This window comes from Agelaius phoeniceus, chromosome 19 (genome assembly GCF_051311805.1).
Source record: "Agelaius phoeniceus isolate bAgePho1 chromosome 19, bAgePho1.hap1, whole genome shotgun sequence".
Lineage (NCBI taxonomy): Eukaryota > Metazoa > Chordata > Aves > Passeriformes > Icteridae > Agelaius > Agelaius phoeniceus.
In genome coordinates this window covers 6,163,583-6,185,239 of record NC_135283.1, presented here as the reverse complement: position 1 = coordinate 6,185,239, position 21,657 = coordinate 6,163,583, and the positions used below count along the sequence as shown (strand labels likewise).

The 21,657-nt window shown below is 38.8% G+C and overlaps 1 protein-coding gene across 9 annotated transcripts; it reads right to left on the bottom strand.

Annotated features, from left to right (window-relative positions):
* Positions 1 to 682: 682 nt before the first annotated feature.
* On the bottom strand, positions 683 to 20,670 carry LUC7L3 (LUC7 like 3 pre-mRNA splicing factor). 9 transcript variants are annotated; one of them, XM_054645361.2, is made up of 12 exons: positions 20,460 to 20,670; positions 13,785 to 13,851; positions 12,742 to 12,781; positions 12,330 to 12,474; positions 11,244 to 11,318; positions 11,050 to 11,154; positions 9,009 to 9,170; positions 8,304 to 8,587; positions 7,611 to 7,771; positions 2,720 to 2,860; positions 2,509 to 2,614; positions 683 to 2,097 (listed from the first exon to the last, which is right to left on the bottom strand). In XM_054645361.2, exons 1-12 carry the CDS (start codon positions 20,556 to 20,558, stop codon positions 2,073 to 2,075), a joined length of 1,410 nt encoding a protein of 469 aa, XP_054501336.1. In that variant the 5' UTR covers positions 20,559 to 20,670; the 3' UTR covers positions 683 to 2,072. The 9 variants fall into 9 exon arrangements, 7 of the variants coding, with proteins under 7 accessions (XP_054501336.1, XP_054501338.1, XP_054501341.1 ...); XM_054645363.2 differs by having other exon boundaries at positions 683 to 1,187; XR_013184768.1 differs by having other exon boundaries at positions 2,509 to 2,860.
* Positions 20,671 to 21,657: the final 987 nt, after the last annotated feature.

Genomic DNA, 21,657 nt, shown 5'->3' with positions numbered 1-21,657 from the left:
AGAACAATAAAAGTCAAAAAAGGAACATGGCTGTCTACATGTGGTATCAAAACCTAGCACTAGTGACCAGAGTAGATGCAAATTCTTCCCAAGTGCACACAGGCCAAATAAATCAGCGTAAGTTACAATGGTGTTCTGTCCATGTCTGACTTTGGTTACATATACAGTCAAGGCCTGAATACTAATGGAAAAGATAATGCTCTTTTTAAAGAATGTAAATTCATTGCCTTACAGCCACAGCACTGACTAGTACACACTGCAGTTCTTTTCCAACAAGAACCACTCTTGCTTGCACTACAGCTTCACAGGGAAGCAGGAAGCACATCTCCCTGCCTGTGTGTCTGTTCTGACCAACTGCACAGGGCTGTTAATCAACACCCCAAACCAATATTGCAATGCAAATGTGAAGCAGTCTAAATGCCAGTCTCTCTAAACATGCTGTCGAAGTTGACCTGTTTTATAAAGAATTAATACTGCCATTTTTATTGCAAGATTTCTGTAATTTCTTAACCCACTGCAGTAAAAGGCGCTTTTTGGGGAGATGGTGAACCCAACAGCGTCTAACTGCTGCAAAAGTAAGCCTGAAATTAAATCCTGATAGAACCAAAAAAACCCAAACTCACAAACAGCGCAGAATAACTAAGCATCCAAATTAATGAACTAAGCTTGAAGACATGAGAAATTTATTAGGAAAGAAGCTTATTTAATATTAAATGTTCAATGACAGAGACAATCAAATTTGTAACAGAAATTCAAAGATACTTTATTTCCATTTCTCATATATCAAGAAGCTAGGAATTGCTTAGTTGTAAAAATGGGATTCATTTTAGTTCAATTCACACAAATACTAAACATTTATTCTTGTGTTTTAAAGTCCAAGAATGAAAACTTGCAATTAAACACTGAGCAAGCCATGTGTTCAGGTTATGTTGGTTTCTTATCTTAAAAAGTCTTAAAGAAAAAGAAGGATACAGGACTTATATTCTCAGTAGCATATGTGCTATTATCAACACATCTTTTTGAACTCTGGGAGGAAACACCAGTCCTGAATTAAATTTTATTTAAAAAAAATCTAACTCAACTGTATATTTTTCTATGCCACTACAGCTTTCTTTCACCTCATTTAAAAGCAGATCTTCAGTTTAAGCTGTCTTCCACTATCTTCGCAGACTCTTCACATAGTAGTCCTATAATGCAAAATTTTGGGAGAACAGACGATTAGACAGCATTAGGAGCATTTTGTTTACCATTCCTATACACTCGCCCAGTTGTTAGCTGTCATCTTAACTCTACAAAAACATCACCATTGAACATGACTGGCATTAGAAGCAATGATGTAGCATTAATGGTTTAATATCAACATTAAATGTTTAAGAGTTCCTAGCATATATAATGCAACTGCAGTAACAAATTATATTGCAAGAAGCTCATTTATCAGCTGTCACCTCCACTGTTAGTTCCTTATTTCAGGAATACAACTAAAGACCTTCTGTAAGAAAGCTATGTCAAGAGTGGGGAAAAAACTTCAAGTTATCCTTTCAATACATAATTGGCTATTGCTTAGCTGCTTAATTTCCCACAAATAGTTTCCAGCATACATTCCTGCCATCAACACTGCCATCATTTGGTGGCATCTGTCTCTGCACTTATATCTGCCTTACAAGCCTGTTACCAGCCATTCCACTCTTCTGTGCTATGGCTGACTGCAAAGTCTCCTACACAGTAGGGAAATATTAAGCACATACCTCTTAAGGACTTGAATTGCATTGAAAGTAACAAGGCGAATATTATGTAGTGTTTATTGCATTTTAAACTCTTTAAAGATATCTAATTCTGGGCAGCACTGCATCCCTACACACAGTTGAAAGAAAATTCCATTCTGTTAACATCAGATTTACAGTATTCACACAATACACAAAAAGTCCTTTTCACTAGCTTCAAAATCAAAAACACAACAGTAAGCTTAAAGATTACAGGCAACAGCATTCAAACATGGATGTGGGTAGAGAAAGGAGTACCTGTCATGAGTACCTGCTTAGTTTGACTGAATCCTTGATTTTTAATTTGGCTTTTCATGGGCCGCTCACAACACCAACGCTGTGTGAGGTATGGTAGTCAGCTGCAATAATTCATAAACCCTACACTTCCATCAATCCAATGCTACTGGCTCTCGAGTTACAGAACAAACTGCATTAGAATGCAAGGCAATAAAGCAAAAAAACTAGAAACATCCTTGACAAAGAAATACTAGCAGTTTATATGAAAACAAAGTAGTCCAACATGTGCCTCAAATATTAAGTATTTAAGCAAAAGTTTCTGCTGATGTACCAACACAATATGGACTTAAATACAAAACCAGTTCAATTTAAAAAAAACGATAACAAAATCCCTAAAAATAAAAAAGGATAATTAATTTTTCTATGGTGACTATATTACAAATATGTCCCAAAGAGGCACACTAATGGGGGCATGAGTCTGCTACAAAATAGCTGAGACAAAACAATGTACCTCAAAACGTTTTGCAGGACTACACTGTCATTTCCTTCAGAAGGTGCTTTAGTTTGTCTTCTTACTTGACTTAGTTCCATCTTCATCTGTGCATACTTACGCTGCACTGTTAAACAGTAACAAAAAGCCCTAATCAAAGTTTGAAATAATGCACTTACCTCTGTCTGATCTGAGGTCATATCAGATCAGTTTTAATTGGACTGAGTGTCACCTTCAGATTTAATGTCTTCATTGGTCCCATTGACCTCATTCTTAGTCTCACTCTCCTTCGAGTCTGTATTTGTGTCTTCACTCTGTTTTTCTCGACTACTGGACTTCATACTACTTTTTTTATCATCAGATCCCCTCTTTTCTGCCATGAAAGAAGACATTGACCATGGATTTCAAAGTAAAAACAAACATTGCACACGTGAGATATATACTGCATACAACATGGGACAATTACTTTCTATAGCAATAAGAGTAATAGTCAAAAAGTTACAGAAATAGGCTTCAGACTACCATGCTGGAATGGAGAGGGGACAAAATAAAGGTAGAAGGAGACAGTATAGGGTGGGGGAAGAGGAGAAAGGTCAGACCTCCTAACAGAGGCAGCTACGCAGCTCTCTGTCAAAATGAACAAATTGGAGGTAAAGAGGTTAGGCAGATGTGTAATTATGGTGCATGGCTTCCTTACTTATTATGGGACTCTTTTGGTCCTCATGTTTTGATTTCTGATTGTGTATGGCTTGCTTTGGTTTATAATTTTTGTTGATTATGGTTCTTGAAAGGGAATCAGAAAGGAGTGGTGGAAAATGCTTGACTGCATTATCAAAGAAATGATACTTGCCAATTAAAAACTAGCAATCTCAAACTATCAAATACTTTGGGAAACAATATTAAGCACTGACAGCTTTGAAGGCGGAGATCAGTGATGATCAAAATTAAATTTGAAGCTGCACATTTGTCAGCATTGTTAATTCTCAATTTTATAAAAACAGTAGTCATTTATAAACAACTCATTAAAAGGGCTTGGGGAGACAGCTTGGAAGATATATAAAAAGCAATTTTTTTTCAAAGACAAAGAAACAGCAAGCTGTGGGGGAAGGAGCTGACAATTTGATCATGAATTGGGAAACTTACTGAAGCATTTGCTACACTAAAAACTCAATCTTCAAAGAAGGAAGGAAGCCAGAAGCAAAAATATTTCCATGGGAAGAAAAACATTCAGTATTAGAGCTGCGTGCCTCATCTGTAAATTCAGTGTTTGCAAATTTAATAAAAATACCAATTCCTGCTGTATTATTTCACACCATAATATTCAACTCTTGCTCAGTAAAGACACTCTGGAGAGAAAAAAAAAATCCAAAAAACCAACCTCTCAGATGTCATCATACAGAACAACATTCATGCTCTTTTTTCTGATTATTCCCTGCTATCTGGGCAATCAAAATAAATAATATAAATAGATAGATATATCCCTGACACAGGAGCACACAGATCGAACACTCTGAAAAAGCTATTTAAAATAACATAATCACCTAAACTGGCATAACACACTTTTATATTCCAGGATACAAAGCAAGAAATTAAGCTTTAAAAGAGCAGCAACATTCCAACTTCTTTGTTTTATAAGGCTACCAAAGGATAGGGAAAAGCCCTCACAGAGAAATGAGGGCAACTGCCTAATGACCACCAGTAGTGAGGATTCACCTGCAGCAGCACATCCAGTGCAGGGTGCTTGGAGAAAGTACACGGCAACATCACCCAGCTCACTGAAGGACTAAGTCAGTTTGGGTCTGTCTGCCCTCAATTTGGCAACTCCGCAGGTAGATTGCACTCTAACTAACCTTGTTAAAAAGTCTTCTTTTTGTGTCTTAAAGGTATCTCCGGTGCACACGTGGATCCACTGAGGAATAGTAGTCTTGTTTCCCCGCAGAGGACTAGTAGTCAGTCCAATAATCTTATCTTCTGTCCTATGTAGATATGGTAGATCTTAATAGCCCTATGGATGTGCAGTGTGCAGGGTTTTGTTCTGTCTTGTTTGTGTCTTGAATGTGGTCAAGAAGGATAATTTTGTTTAAGGTTAAAAAAAACTGTGGTATGAAAGATCAAACTCTTCTAAAAATTTTAGTATTAAAATAGGTATACCATACCAAACCTCCAGTTTGCCAAGCAGAACTGAAAAAGTGTATTCAACAAATAGCCCAATAACTTTCCAACCCCTAGAGTATCTGCAAGAAGTTAAGTTCCTCCACTGTATTTTTAATCAGAAGGTAAGAAAGCATATAAAATTAGTTTGCTGTTGGAACTGGATGTATTATTACAGCTGTAATCTATTAGGTATAATCACATTCATACTGACTTTGCTTCCTGATTAAACACATGCACATTTTTCTGACTGAGTTTGTGTGGGCAACTGAGATGCATTTTGTGAGAATTCTTATCATGACAAAGTGAATCGCTTTACTGTTCAGAAAATCAAACATAATATCCAGTATTCCTGAAGTGTTCTGGCAGTATTTGCTGAGGTTTAATCACTAACATTAAAACATGATCATAATTATTTTTATGTAAGTATCAGAATCTAGATTAGGGAAGACAGAAAGCCAAGCCGAAGTGGTCTAGAGGCCCATTCCAGTATTAACCCTTCATAAAATGAAGGTACTTGGAAAATAATTTTCATTTAATTAAAACCCCCTATTTATTGCATCTGCTCTGAAGTTTGCTTACTTGAACAGTAGGTGTATTCTACTGGTATATATTAAGCTAATGCTCAGCTGTTGGCTCCTTTCTTTAGCAAAGGTATCTCTGATCCTGAAATCTGTGTCACAAAGCAAGTGCCCCCATTTTTGCTTTTTCTTTTTTCTTATAACCTTGGTTGCCGTCTTCTATGGTATTCTTAGTGAACAAGAAACCAGGACTTCTGAATTTTCAAAGTGTGGGACTAATATAATGCGCAACTGTACACAAGTCTTGGTAAACTGCTCCTCCTTGGGGTGTTTTTGGTGTTAATACTCATGTTTATAAAGCAGTCTGAGATTTCCAGATGAAAGGCACTACCATGAGTAGTTACAGCCTTTGCTGCTTACTTTTACAACTGCAGATCAGTGGTGGCTATAAAGACAAGTAGATTCTGAAGACAAGATTCCCAATGTAGTACTTTAAGATTTAACTTTGAAGTTACTATTGTGCAAAAGCCACACACTTCAAATATATGACTCTCTAAAAGCTTAATTCTTAACTACCTATCTACAGTGCCACATTGCAAATATGACGATGCAATGGTGCTTACAGCTTCAGTAAAGAAATTCAATGTTGCCTTAGTAATTACTACTGGGTTTGTTTTTTCCCCTCCTTCCTTCCTTCCCTCCTCTTTTGTATTTTTTTTTCTGTTAGAAGACTTTCCCAACAAAGGGAAAAATCACAAACTTCTTCAGCATTACAGTCCTGTTCTAAGGCTTATTTGTGCTTTTACAAATGTTAGGATGGCACAGTCAAAAAAAAGTAATTGATTTTCCCAGGTGGGATTTTCATCACAGCTCATAGCATCACCTCACTGTTCTCATTTCTGGTGGAAGAAAGTAGCAAGCAGAAAATAAAACAGCCAGCAAGGAAATCAGTCAAGTTAAAACTAAAAATACTTGAGACATTGAAGAGAGTTCACTAGCTCCTCTATTTATGGGAAGATTATTGAAAGAACTGAAAAGCTCAAAACCAGACCAAATTTGAAGAAATAAGAAAACAGTTATTTATATGCATAGATAACAAACATTCAGGAGAATAGGACATTCTTCACCAAGTACCAGAAATCAGTTCATAAAGCAGGCAAAAAAAATCAGGTAAGAATAGTAACAAATGGACAAATACAGGCTACAACACTGAATCTGAGTTTAAAGCCTGCACATCATTTCCACTGCCAACGAGCAAGCAACAAAACCCACTCTCTTACACGGCAAAGGAAAATGAGAGAAGAATCAATACTAAAGGTGCCCCATATTATAAACCAGAATAATTGAAACAGTTCAAGGAAGTCAGGGAAGAGATATACATGAAGCATCACCAACATTTTGGCAACTAATCCACTGGATAAATACAGAGAAGGGTCAAGCAGACAGGCCTATGCAACCCAGACACATGCACAGAGCACCTTTCATTCCAGAGAACCTCAAAAGTACCTTAGAAACACAATTGTTTCATCCATTACTGATGATCAGCCCATGAAGTGGGGTGGCTGTTTCAGACTGGCCATTAGTCAGCTCCCCACCAGAGCCAGAAGTATTACGTTCCTATAGAAGTTCCAAAAGACTTTTAAAGGGGGAAATTTAGCAGTAACAGTGAATTAGTATCTTCTCACAGAAGGTGAATCTACAGTGCTCTCACTGTAGCTCTTTGTAATCCTACTTAAAGTTTCTGAGCTTCAGCCTCTGGTCACTGTAAATGCTGTGATACATGGCACCTACAGCTACAAAACTGTTTCAAAGACTAACACAGCTTTCTGTTCAGACTCACCTGAATACTGACAAAGCAAGACTCACTTTGTTTAAACAACAAACAAAAAAACAAAAGGAGAAAGGTGCGGGGGAAAGAGCAGGAGACTGGGGAGAAGGCATAAATTGGAATTTAGAGCATCACAGGGATTCTGCAGTATTTATCTTGAACCGCATTTATAGATTGGGAAAAAAACTTAAAAGCACTGTTAAAAGAATAATAAAGGAAACATGATAGTGTTGGGAATTAATAGGTCATACAGGTGAGAAGCAAGGTACCAGCCCCCCACAAAACATGTACCTGCAAATATCCACTAAGAGTAGGAATATAAGACATTCACTCTTAGAAAATGATGATTATAGGCTTATGCTTTTCTAAAGGTAAGCAGGTCTTAAAATATATAAAAATCCTTGCACATTCAAACTGCAACAGGTAAGAGAAGGACACTGGGGTGTAGGTATGCACACACATGTAGTGACAGTAACTGGAAAGAACAAAATCCTTCAAATTGCTTACAGCAACACACACACCTCTCAGAATGAGGTCTGATTTGGTACTAAGAACTTGCAGGCACTCACTGAAAAGCTAACAGCTTTTGAGAATCTAAGAACTCAGTCCTTATACAAGCATACCTTTTTCTTTTGACTTCCTGTCTTGTTCTCTCTCTCTGCTTTTGCTTCTGTGCTTGTAGGATTTTCGATCCCGGCTTTTTGACCGTCTCCTGTCCCTACTACGAGACCTGTGTTTCCTTTCTGATCTGTCATGGCTTCTGCTTCTCTTCCGATCACGACTCCTTAACATTCAGAGACAATTTCAAAACGTAAATCTCAGCTGCTATTTTCTATCTCAGAATATACAACAGTGAAATAGTAGCACTTTAAAATACAGTGCCTGCAGAAACCAAATCTTAACATATTGTACAGAAATATTTCCCAGTACATAAGAAATATGCCCTCTTTATTTACTGAAAGACTTAACTACATAGTTTAAAAGTATCTACAACCATGAAATAAAGACCAGCTGAAGGAAGAAACAAGAAACCGTATTTCTGGGGAGCATTCTTTGTTTGCTGAAAGCTCCTTCATAAAGCCGCTTCCACCACTATGGTCTCATCTTCCAAAAATGGAGAGAAGACAGTGACACTCAGCAAAAACTTGCTTATGCTTAGAACCAATAAGGTGTGTCTTCACCTAAGAAGGAAGACCTAAGTGAAGCTAACAAATCAGTGATGTGACTCAGGCTGACAGTAAGGCCCCACAAGATTTTTACCTTTTGGAAATTTACCTGAAAATACTTAAGAGACACACAGACACACACAGAGGTACCTGCTTCGTCTTCTTTCTCTGCTTCTTGACCTTTTGTGGTCTCGTGAGCGGCTGCACCTCCTGTCAGATGTCCTGCTTGAATGCCTGCTCCGTGAGCGGCTCCTTTTACGTCTCTCTCTGTCACGAGCCCTCTCTTTCTCCTTTTCTTCCTCTTCACGTCGTCTCTTCCTTTCCCGCTCTTCTCTTTCCCGCTCCCTCTCTTTCTCCCTCTCTTCTCGTTCTAGCTTCTCTTTTTTCAACCTTTCATCACGGTCAGGCTCTTCTGTTCTTTTTCTTAACTTTTCCTTAAAATAGAAGTTCACAGGAAGAAATGAAGACTACTCAAGACACTTAAGCTTACAGATTCTGAGGATGTAAAAGCCTAAACTTTTAAACCAGGTCTGTTTTATCTTCCAAACAAAGGACAGTACTTCCTAAAATCCCTGAAATGAAAATCCTTTGTCTTGCAGAACCTTTTTTTGCTTGTCACTCTCACAACAGAGGACACACTACATTTTCCTTAAAAAGGCCATAAAAATTCCAACCTGAACCAACATCTTTGCTTGTATCTAATGTGACAACAAATTACATCAGTGAAAGCACAGTGCAGGATTCCATTTCTTGGGAGTGTTTCACCTTCTTGAGAAAATTTACTGGACAGCCTTTTATGTATGCTTAGGAAACCTCCAAGCACTTTTCATTTCAATAACTGGAGGAAATACTTACTTTTAAATCTTCTACCGTAGCTTTTATTTTGGCATAACCCATGTGCTGCTTTCCCATTAAGTGGTCATCTACCCTGGACTGTGCATCTCCTACAATTAAAAAGGCTCCACAAACTTCACAAACTTCCATTTGTTTTTCCTGGGCTGCAAAGCTCTCAATTGTCTGAAAAAGAAGAATATTTGATACGGCAAAAGAGAAGTTTTAGTCAGTGAAGAGGTTTATAACTCTATGTTACTGTTGTCAAATCCCAAGCTCAACTGAAAGTTGAAATCACATCTGCCTGCTTTATCTTTGGTGCACTGCACCCCATCACAGTAAAGAGGAGAGAAGAGGCCACCCTATGCCCATTCCCACGTGGAAGGAGCCCATGAAAAACCACAGAACCATTACTCACTGCATTAACATGTACACAGTCGTATCTACAGCTTCCTTGCAATATCAGAAAAATTAAAGTTTTAAGTTTTTCTTTTAAAGCTTATTTTTTCAGTTTTAAGATATCTTTGGCATCAACTGAAATGTCAGGAGCTGCAGAACTACCATGGAATACACCTCAAGGAATCAAAAGGCTAGAATACTACATCAAGAAAAACAAAAAAAAAATACTAATACTGGCTTCTATTTAAAAGTATGGTTGTCAAATTAAACCACTGTTTCAACAGACACATGAGAAGTACACTGAAATTTCAACGTAAGCCCAAGTTCATGAATCATACAGCATGGACATAAACATGCTGTGAGCAACATTTAAGAGTTCTTAAAAAAACAAGTAATCATGCCTATCAACATTTTTACAAGTTTTTACTTCATTAAGTATACCCCAAAAAGTAAAAACTAACAATAGTCCCACATATATATATCTCAAAAAGTAACCACATTTAAAAAAAAATTAGAGTATTCATCACATCTTTAATATGCTTCATTCTCCCATAAATCAAACAATTGTTAAGAGAACACATCAAACATTAAAACACATTCTTAACCAACAAAAGACAAGAATAAAAATCACACCACAAATAAAGTCAAACAAAGCTTTATGTTTTTAATTTCTTAAACAACTGTTACAAAACCCAATCCACCAATTTTTAAGCATGTTTCAAATAACACACAAGCAAAACTAAAAGAAAATATCCCTATTTTAGTAAAAAACCTTAAAGCAAAACAAATTTAAAGTCCTTTCCCAATTAGTCACTTAAAGCAAAAAGTATGCTTTTATCTCTTCAAGTACAAAAATTGAGTCCCAATGAAAAACATCAAACCATATCACGTCCAAGAACATGTTAACAAGACAAAGTTCAAATTAACCTCCTCAAAACTATTACACCTTTTAAATATTTTTGCTATGAAAGCATTTCTACTAGAATTATCAGTTTAACAAAAACAAGATCTTTTAATTATAAACAAAACCAACAACAAAATTTTCAAACTTTTAATCCTTCCAGCCATTGTCTCAATAAATTGTAATGAAGAACTCTTCAATGTTGCACAGAGCAACAAGAGCTCTTAAAACATTGTACACACATAACTGAATATAAGAATTCAAACTGAATTCTTAAAACAAGAATCTCAATTTGAGCATTTCATTAAATGCCAAAATAAAATCTTTAAACTTAAGCTCCTTTTTATTAAGAAGAACTTGATACTTAACACATTCCCTCTGGCTTCTGTAGCTCTCAGAGTCAGCCAGATGCCTGTCACAGCCCAGTCACAGCCCTGACTCAAGCGCTTTCTGTAACAGCTTCTCTAACAGTAGAATTATACTGCAGAGGTCACACAGCAAAGTTTAACTGAGACCTCAACTAGAGGAAGGTGAAAGCTCTCCTCCAGGACTGCTGGGTGAGTCATTTCATAATTTGTGTGCAGGAAGCCCACTCCCAAGACAGAATGCCTAATCAATACACTGGATTAACACAGCCAAATGTCCTGTTACTATGTAATGAATTCTGCACAGACCTTGCATGCCTTCAGTGGAAGGATATGGTTATTTAGAATGTACTGTGCACCAAACTTTGATATGTCTCACAGAACTATGAACACGACTTACTGAAGTCGTAGACCTCAGCAGTTCTCTCTCTTCCTTTAACTGTTCAACAAGTTTCATCATTCCTTGTGCTTCTTCCACCTTTCCTTCTGAACCTAGTTCTTCAATCTAAAAGGCAATAAAAACATTAAAAGTTTATTTTTTGATCAAGTAACAAAAGCAAGAGATCTTTCTCACAGGGGTTAAAAACCTCTCACCTGTTGAAGCAGTACATCAATTTTGTCAGTTAACACCTGAATCTTCTCTTCGTTTTTACCGGTAGGTCCAGCTCCCTGTAAAAAGTACAAGAGTGAGTTGGGGCTTTTTTTCTTTCCTCGTTGTTTTTTTTTTTTCTTTTTCTTTTGTTAAAATAGCTTAAACACACAAATGTATGTCTTCTCATATTCCAGAGACACTTTGGGAATAACCTCCCCTGGCCTCTTCTCCCACGAGAAGCTACTAATAATAGTCTAGTCTACTATAAAAAACACCCCTCAATACAACTTACTCCACCTTTGTTAAGTCTAGTCACACTAATTCCTCCCAATTCAACAAAAACGTTCAAGATCCTTGCCCATAAAAAGTAAGAAAACGGTATTCAAAGTCCTAACTTTAAACTCTGACACTCCTATGCAGCTATTACATATCTTTGCAGACATTTGAGTATGACGTAGAGGTTCTGTACGCTTTAAATTTCAAACTCTGAGTGTAAAATGCAAAAAGAATCTCACTTCAAAGATGTACTTGTTAGCAGTGTCCTCTCTGCAGGCTGCTAGAATAGACTTTTTGCCGCACTCCCACCTCTGCTCCACAAGTGGCATCGCTCAACTTGATACTGTCCACAGCTCCTTCTAAAGCAACTGGACTTTGTACAGAACAGTGAGGTGGGGCAGCAGAAAGAGCAAGGCTGTCCTGGCAGTCACAAAACTCAGAGAGCACAGGCCACAGACATTCCTCCAAATCCATCACGCGGAAAGACACAGCTTGCTAGTGCAGGGAGGGAAGAATGTGCAACTAGTGGAGAGAATGTAAACTGAGGTTGTCAGGGTAAAGGCAACGCCTGACAGGTAGAGAACAGATACTCATTCTGAGAAAACAAGAGACGGTGAGAACAGAGAGGGCTCTTGGTGCCTCTGGAGTCACTTGGTTGATCTATTAATGCTAGATGCAATCTGCTGGCTAATGGGCAAAAAATCTTAATTCATCAGGAATCTTCTGGATAATAGTAAGTTTCATCTGAATAGATAAGACCCTGAAGATCCTATCTACAGGAAAAGCTGCCTCAATGACTCCTGCAGACTCACCCCAGAAGACTGTTGGTTCTGTGAGAGAGCCAAACGAGCATGGCCTCTCCGGATCCTGCGCTCCACCTCTGCAAGCAAGCTCTGCAAATAGCGCAGGAAGTCTCTCTCATAGCCCACCTTCATAAATCGAGAGCTCTTCTCATACCTGAGAAAAGATTTTAAAAATGAGAGTTCACATAAATCTGTAATAGATGAAAACTAAGTAACAAGACACAGAGTATTATAAATTCTTGCTCACAGTAAGAGAATATTACATATTTAAATAAGTAAATTTTTATTTAAATAAAAATTTAAATAAACTTTTGCAAATAAAAAGAGCAAGTAATTCGTAATAGCAGTTTGGGCTGCTATTAACAAATTGCAAAGATACCAGAAACTCTATTTACTTTAACATATCAAACAACAAACTTACTGTTTGCGTAGATTTTCATCATGAATTTTTTCACAAGGACCTAAGAAAACAACACAAAAAGCTTAAGTCTGCATTCCTAAATGTTGTACTCATATTCCACCAACATTTGTTTGTGCATCATGACAGAACAGAACTATAAACATTTCACAAAGACTTTTATGCTTCTGCCTTTCTGCTTCCTTTGCTTGGAGCTTGAAAGACACACCGAAGAAAAAGAATGCCAACATCATTAGGTAGTTATAAAAAAGAGACTCAACATATGCAGTCATGATAAAAAATAAAATTTCCAGATCAAGTTTTACATCAGTAAATACAAACAAACAATGTAATATCCTAAACACCTGGGGCTTAAAAAAAAAAAAAGGACGAAAAAGAAAAATTACATATGAAGGGAAATTTCATCAGGCACATTCTAATTTCCAGGGTTCCCCGCAACACACTGGCTACTTAAAACAGATCTTCAGAGTAAATTAGGAGGTATGTACCTGAGCTCATGAAGGTGACTGTGTTAAAATTCCTCACCTGCCCCAGACTTTCAAACTCTTCAACAGACTTAGAAACTAACACTAAGACAAAAAGTCTGGTTTTGCTAAGTTAACATCTCCAAACTATGTACTACATGCAGCCATCAACTACCAGTAATTGAGAGCTGGTCTTCAGAAATAACTATTACAGTAAGTGAGTCTTTTACTTTAGGTAAAGCAGCTCAATAGTATATCACACAAAACCAGTCTAAAACCCTGCCCAGGTAGAGTAACCCAAACTAGAAACTGCCACTTGAGCAGGAGAAAAGCACCCCACACCCAGCAATTTAGCTTACATAGTAAAAAAAAATTTTTAAGAAGCCTTTTCACTTAGACAAAGTAGGATCTGGAATAAATATTACTTTTACCACACTGTATCAATGGCAACCCTTGAAATGAAAAAAAAAAAAAAATCCAAGTGTTTTGACAAAGCAATTAACAATAAAAACATATTTTGCAAACAAAAGCTCAACTGTAATTACTTTTCCGTGAATAAAAATGTATGACTTATAAACTTACCTAAATCAGAACGGGTATTTGTAAATAATTCAGCTGGGCAAAAGCCACAAAGATAGTATTTGCAAACCTGACAGAAGAAAGAAACAGGCATCATTTTTTGCCTCTTGAATTGAAAATTTTATGCAATCGCTTTTTATACTAAAACACAAAGTTTTAGTGTCAAAGTTTCCTTTGAACATAGTAAAATTTCTAGAAATTTTACACACCCTTTATCTTTATACTTCTTGGCAGCAGTAAGTGCTACAAGATGCACTTTGATGACAAAACACCAAAAGTGTTACTTTTCCTTGTAAGAGTAACAGTTCTTAATTCTGCCACTAAATCTAAATATTGAAGATTAAAGTGTCATCAATTTAGAAATATTAAATATTTAATATTTCTAAAGGAAAGGAATGAGATCAGAATGGACTACTTAGTAAGTTTCAGTGAAATTCTTAACTGTGAAAAGCCACAAGAGGTGAGAAAAACTGGCATGGAAGCATGGAACATGCTTCCTCTGCTTGCCTGGGACTACTCTGTGTTCAGCCTTCACTTCCTCAGAGCTACTGGCCTGGAGAACCAGAGCCACCCGTACTAAAACCCGTCCTTTGGTTCTATCCCAAGGACTTTGATGGCAATTAAAAGACAGAATTATCCAGAAGCTTTCCCACACCACTGTTTTTATAATTCCCTATTTTAAGAATGATAGCCAACAAGACATTATATAGCTCTTCAGGCAGAAAAGGCATTCATTTTAATCTGGTTTCCTGCCAACTAGAAAGAGTTTGGTTTGCTTCTGCACAGCCTGGTTTTACATTATTGAGTCAGGTTCTTCTTCTGATAACAAAAAAAGACCACCAGAAATTTCAAAAACCCACAAACCTGTTACTCTAGTCAATAAATACTTAACGTATGATGGATAAAACCAGCTTTTGTTAAAAAGATTATTTACCCTCACCCATGAGCATGAGCTTAGCTAGTCAAGGTGGTCAGTTCCTGAAGTTCGTGACACAGAAATATCTCCTGTCTATCAATTAGAACAGCCATAAGGGTAGAATCAGACATACTTTCATCCCTAACTCAATAAATAATCTTAAATAATTAACTTTTCACTAGACCCTCCCCACAGGTGTGACTGCCATCAATTAAGGTGTAAATCCAAAACTAGCCTGGACGTTCTTCCAGCATCTCATTTACATTACACCAGTTTAACTTTTGGCAATCTAATAACTCCAAATGCATTACAGCCTAGTTCTAATCCTCTCACATATCCTGTGAACAAAGACTGGACTATCTTATCTCCCAAGATACAGACTGAAGTATCTGAAGAAATGAGGGTAAGGACTGAAGCCCCAAACACCACCACCTCACTAAAAAGCCTGTGATACCCATTGATCAAATTAGACCAGCCTGATTTATTTTTCCAAGCTAACTGCCAGACTGCAAATCAGCCTAGGGAAGTTAAAACTCTACTGACTGCTTTACAGATTACTCAGAGAAACAATCAGGCTTTCTATTAACAAACCATGGAAAAGAAACACAAACAACCAAATCTCTTATTATGTAATTTGAATACTTCTCCCGTGATCCAGGTTTGGACACTGGTACCTATCTGAAGCAATTTAACAAGAATAGAAAACATGTGATTTTTTTTTTCCTTCTCAGAAGGAAGGAGAAAGTTACTGGACAAAATCTGATTTCAGAATCTGCTCTTCTCAGAAAGCTGCAATATTCCTTGTTTTACTACAGTTACTTCAAAGGAGCAGTTTCTGGGATGGATTTTTCTGATGGATTTTCCCACAGAAATGTAATTTGTCTGTACATTCTCTTCCTCTTCCACTTTCTCATACTCACATCCAGGTATAAGGATTGGTGGAAAGACATTTCCCAAAAATTTCAGAGAAGGATTAACAATTTCCTAAGACACAGAGAGCACAGTAATGACAGTCTAACCACACCAAACAATTAAAAGGGTTGTAGAATATCTTCTATAAACCAAAAAATTAAAAACTAGCCCGTAACAGTTTAGAAACTAGTAGTAACAAAAAACACCCATCCTCAATAAAACCAGAAAGAATTACAATTATTACGAAACAGCACTACTAGGAAAAGCCTCTTTTTATGAACTGGTTACAGCTAAAAGTTGGAATAACCAATACTAAAATATGAGGTTTAAACATGCCCTACACTGTATTAATTATTTATATATTAAAAATCCAAAACAAACACAAGCTATATCAAACAACCAAAAAACTCAAACCCAAAATAATGACAAAACACACACACACACACACACACACACACACAGAGAGAGCAAAAAGCTGCCATAATTTTCTTCTACCAGCTCTAGATGCTGCCACTCTAGCACTAGGATGGTACTCAGTGTATTACTTGTTATTCTCTCCTAGGAAGCAGCCTGCAGAGAAATATTCACTTCAGAGTGGTTCAGACTACCGTGGCTGAAGCAATTTTCTTCCCCTCTCATACCCATTTCATTATGCTCTTCGATTGCATATGTTTCAACAGGAAAATACAACTTGCTGGAAATCTGCAGAATCTTGCAGGTACCATTCCAGCTCAGGTTCGTATAGTGCAACATCTGCCTTCCCAGGCTGAACATCAACTGCACTTTCAGTCAATCCTAAGTAATCAATGGTGAGTGGGAACAGTAAGGGCCAAGGAATGGTTTAAGCATCACGGAACCATTAAAGGACTGAAACAGAGGTGACTGATAAGCTTCAACTGGCATCACTCATCCATGGTTTATCAGTATCGCTGCACTAATCACAAGTAATATGAAAACACATTCCATAACAGGCACTTTGGTAGGCATAACTACCAATGCGGGTAACAAGCATTTACTCCTTTTTGCAGAGTTATTCTGCCAACTCTCCTAGCGAGAAGGTGCAACAGACGTGTCAGTGTCAAACTGTTGCTGCAGGATAAGCCTTTGAGACATCTTGAGTCTCTAAGCCCCCCACTGCTCACACTTTGGTAAGATACTACAACAGGGATGCTGGAACTTTCCATTTCTTCATCACAAATTCACTAATCCCTGAAATCTCTAGGAGGTGGGAAAGCAGTATCCTTTACATCCAAGTCCACGAAGTTAACAGCAAGAACTACAAGCTCAACTGGAGTTTGGGAAGCAGTTCAAAGCTCTCCTACATAAAGAAGCTATTAAGAGCTCTATATTGTTAGTGCTTCTACATTAACATGTTTCTCTTCTGCAAGAAATTTATTGACTGATGGAGAAGTATCTCTCTAACAGTAATAAACAATTACAAAAGCAAATTCCTTTAGAGAGACAATTTCTAGTAAAAAGGCTGAGAATAAAATCCAGCAGACTGCGGCTTACACATCAAAAGCTAATAAATTCCTTCTCATAGTTGAGTTCTTTGAATCCATTAAAGCTCACAGGCAGTAGATATTTTAAGAGCAATGTCCACCCACCCAAACCCAAACAAACATCAGCCCTTCTCCAGAATCCACTCTTAAAGATAAATGTTATTTGTTGTAGGAAGAGTATTAGTAACGAAAGGTTAAGTCCTCTCCCTCCATCCCCCGGAGGATTAAGTCCTTAAATTCTACCTAGATACAAAGCAATTTAGGTTGCTGGCATTATAAAATCAAAACACATCATAAATAGCTAAAATCATGCCATCATACTCTGAATACAAAGCAACATTTTGAGAAACTGCATCATCAGAGGTGATTGCTCACAGTTGTTTGTCTCTAACAGCTCTTTGTCCCTCTCCACTTTCTGAGAACCCTGAGGTTGCCTTGAAGAAGCATCAAAATTTCAAACCTTACAGGAGCATGGGCAGCCCATGCTGTGCGTCTTGTAGTACAGAACAGCCTCAGAATTCTTATGCAACTGCTATTTCTGTAAGAACTTTTTCCTCGCTTTGTGCAAGCAAGTGGCATATTAAAGCAAGAAGGTGTGAATCAATAAAGAAATATACTTTGTCTACAGATATGATAGTAAGCAGAAAGACTAAAATACATGATACTAATAATTTCTTTCTGCACAAAAAGCCTTTTTGCCAAAACAAGGACCGATCACCTAAAGACATGCCATCACACTGAAATATACCACAAGTGGAATTCCAATTTTTAAAGATTAAAAGCTTTAATCATGTCAAAGTTTTATAATAAGAACTTAAGCTCTACAAAAACTTTTATAATCTATGATCTACATGTTTCATTGGCACTGCAAATAAATCACACACTGAGATATCACACCCTCTGCTCCACACTTTCTACTTCCATCTTGTATTTCACTGCACCTTCCAGTTTCTGATAGCCACAAGGATGCAATCTCCAAAGAATAAGCAAAATATAGATGAGCTTCTTGGTAATCTTCCACATTCAAAACTGATGAAATGTGACACAAAATCCTACACTATGGGATCAATACAACATGCTGGCATTGAGCAGGTTGCATGTCGATCAATGTCTAGTCTCAAAAGAAATTACATTAGCAGATGTATTTCACCTGAAAAGCAGGACAGCAGGCAGAGGAATTAATGTTACCATTTGAACCTTATCTGCATTTCCTGTCTTTTAAAACGTGTTGGCATTGCAAATTTAATCTTTAGGTGACAAAGAAAGTGAAACTGAGACACGTGTTTAACGGCAGTAATTGTTAGGGTTTATGACCTCATCAGCTGACTATAGGAATCTAGGAAAACATTCCTTGCAGAAAGGTTGTATTTAATCATAAATAAAAGCAGAAGCAGAGCAAACAGCAGCAGATCCTGCAGGACTGAAGGCTCAACCCTAAGCCTGTAACTTTCCCACTGCTCTCAGACACAGGACAGTGCTTGCTTTCTGAACTGTCAGAGGACTGGGAAGGAGAGACAAGGCCCTGTTTCTAAACCAACAAAACTGAACAGCTTAGAGACTGAGTCATTTGGTTATAGTCAAACTCTTCAGCCTAAAGCTGTAAGCGAAAAGAAAAACTGAAAATACTCTGTGATTTGTTCAACTGAAAATGAAGAAGGTAATCTGAACTTGCTAAAAGCGAATGATGGGGAAAACAAAAACCAACAAAGAAGTCTTTCTCACTTTAACGAATAAACCAAACCAATCACCTTATCTCTTCCACCTGGGCCAACATGGCGCAAGCCATTCACCTTGTATTCCATGTATTTCATCTAACTCCTCCTTATTTTAAATTCACAATCAAAGGAAATTATCTAAGCAAACACTCAATTGAATTATTTTCTTAATAAAGTAAGTCTAGAAACACATAAACAAGGTCATGAAAACTTCCTGAAATCATGATTTCTTCCTGATGTGCACTTCTTATCTACAGAGCAGCATTTTTCTAGGGAAAGAATGGTTCCTCACACTTGAAAACTCTAAGGTAAGATAGGTATTGGTCCTTAGATCATACAAATTCAACCACTCCAAACAAATTCAAACAAGTGTTATCCTCCTTTATAATGACCTAAATCCCATATAAAAACATGAAATCATGTCTTAGATTAACATGATTTAATGCAAGCATTTCTCCCTCCCCCCAAATAAACAACAACCCAGGGGGAGGAGCTAAATGCTTTGTGCAGCTTTAACCACAGCTTTAACCACCCTATCATTTAAGAGATAAATTATTGTAACTGTGACACTTTATTTTAACATACATCATAACGAAAAAAAGGTATCATGAATGGGAGAAAATAAAATTTAAAAATTCCTCGGTGTTCATCTCTCCCAAAGCAGCAGCTATAGGAACTCTATAGGTACCACTGAGTTTTCCTGAAATAACTTACTATGCAACTATGATAGCCAAAACTAACTCATCATTCGTTAAAGCTCGTTAAAACTAACTCATCATTCGTTAAATTGGAGAAACCCCAATTAATAACAATAACAACAACAACAACGTTATCTTGTTTGGGCTACTTATTGCAGAAAATGAATGAACACCATATTAACAAAAGTACGTTAAGTACTCCTAAACAACAGTCTTGTTTAGGATAGTGTCCGTTCCCCTCTCCCAAGCAGATTCTTCTGAGTGAGGAAATACAGAAAGAATCAAGCTTTTCTTAACCAAAAGTCTTAAGATTTTTCCTTGTAGTACAAGCTCCAGACATTAAAGTCGGTACGCGCGTGCCTTTCTTTTTCCTCCCCCAACACCGTCCTCCGGAAGAGATCCAGATACATTTATTTCCCAAACTCGAACATCTGTCTCAACCCCCTTCGTGCAAGTCAGCAGCTTCCACTCAGAAGTGCTGAATTCCTTTAACCGCCCCGGGAGACCTCCGCCACCAGCAGCTCTCTGGAAACCTCCGTTCCCGTTAACGGCGGCGCCGGCGGGCACAGCCTTCCCCCGCAGACACCCAAACACCGGGGCTGTCCCTCCTGTAGCCCAACAACAGCCCGGCTGCGTCGGGATCTTCCTCCTCCTCCTCGGTGAGACTCGGCACTGGTCCCGCGCACGGCCAGGCCCGGCCCGCCCGAGGCCGCCATGCAGGGCCCAGCACAGAGGGCCCAACCCGCACCTCGACAACCCACGCGGAACCCCAGCTCTGGCCGGCATGTCATCCCTTCCCTCTTTCCCCCTTCTCCCCCCTTCCCGCAGTTGTCCCTGGCCAAGAGAAGCCGCCCATGTCGCTCCGACAAACCCCCGGCTCCGCGCAGTGCGCGAGAGCAGCGGAGGGAGGAGAGAAGCGGCCCCGCTACACTCACACTCTCGTGGTCCCACCGCACGTTGCTGCGCTTTTCATCCGGGGCCAGGTTCCTGTCCCTGCCCATGAGCTCATCGAGGAGCTGGGCGGCCGATATCATCGTGAGCTGCGGGCCGAATCCCCCTCGCCAGACACCAGCTCGGCCACCTCGCCCCGACAACCCGCGCCGCGCCTGACGGAGACAAAATGGCGGCGGTGGCTGGCCCTGCCCACAATGCACCGCGCGGGCCGAGCCCGCCGTGCTCCGCTCCCTCGCGGCACCTCTGTGCTGCCCCGCCCGAGCAGCCGTGTGGCACGCAGGAAGAGCGGGGAGTCCCGACAGATACCGGAACGCGGAACCACCACAGTCGCGTGTGGCTCTGCGTGAGGGGTAGCGGGTGCCACACAGACGGTGTCCTGACCAGTGAGGTGTCATGACAAATGATGTCCAGCTCCGTGTGGTATCACTGCAGGCGGTAACCTGTCCCGACAGAGAGTGTCCAGCCCAGTGCGGTGTCCGAACGCAAGGGATACAGCACAGAGACACAATGCTAGTGGCCTAGGTGGTCATGGCTGGAGGCTAAGGACACGGGCCTGAGCACAGCTGAAGCAGTGTCATAGTCCCCTCTCCATCCTGGCAGGAGAAAGTCACCCAAACCACTCCTGATGCGCTCCTTCTGAGTCCCGGTTCTGAGTGCCTCCAGCTGTGCATGTTCACATAGGAATTCAGGGAATTGTAGGATCGTTATAGTTGGAAAAGGCCTCTAAGATCATCCAGTCCAGCCATCACCACACTCACTAATAAACCATGTCCTCATGTGCCATATCCACACATTTTTCGAACGCTTTGAGGGATGATGACCACCACTTCTCTGGAAAGCCTGTCCCATGCTTGACAGGTTGAGGGAGAATAGAAGTCCTGCATATGAAACAAAAATCTTAGTCTTTGACCTTGGAAGCAGCCTACTTTGTTTTCTTTTCTAGATGTGACTTTGTTCTTGATATATACTGAATTTCACATAGCAATTGTCAACTATTTTACAATTGCTCGACATAATTTTGAATGTCCTAAGTACACACAACTAATTAAAATTTTAATTATGTCATATTTTTTTAAAAGCTTGAAGCCAATGTTCATGCTGATGCTGTAAAACCAGCTTAGACTGACAGCAACTTTGTTCAGCATCACTGAGGGCTTCATGCAAGCACCAGTTGTTACC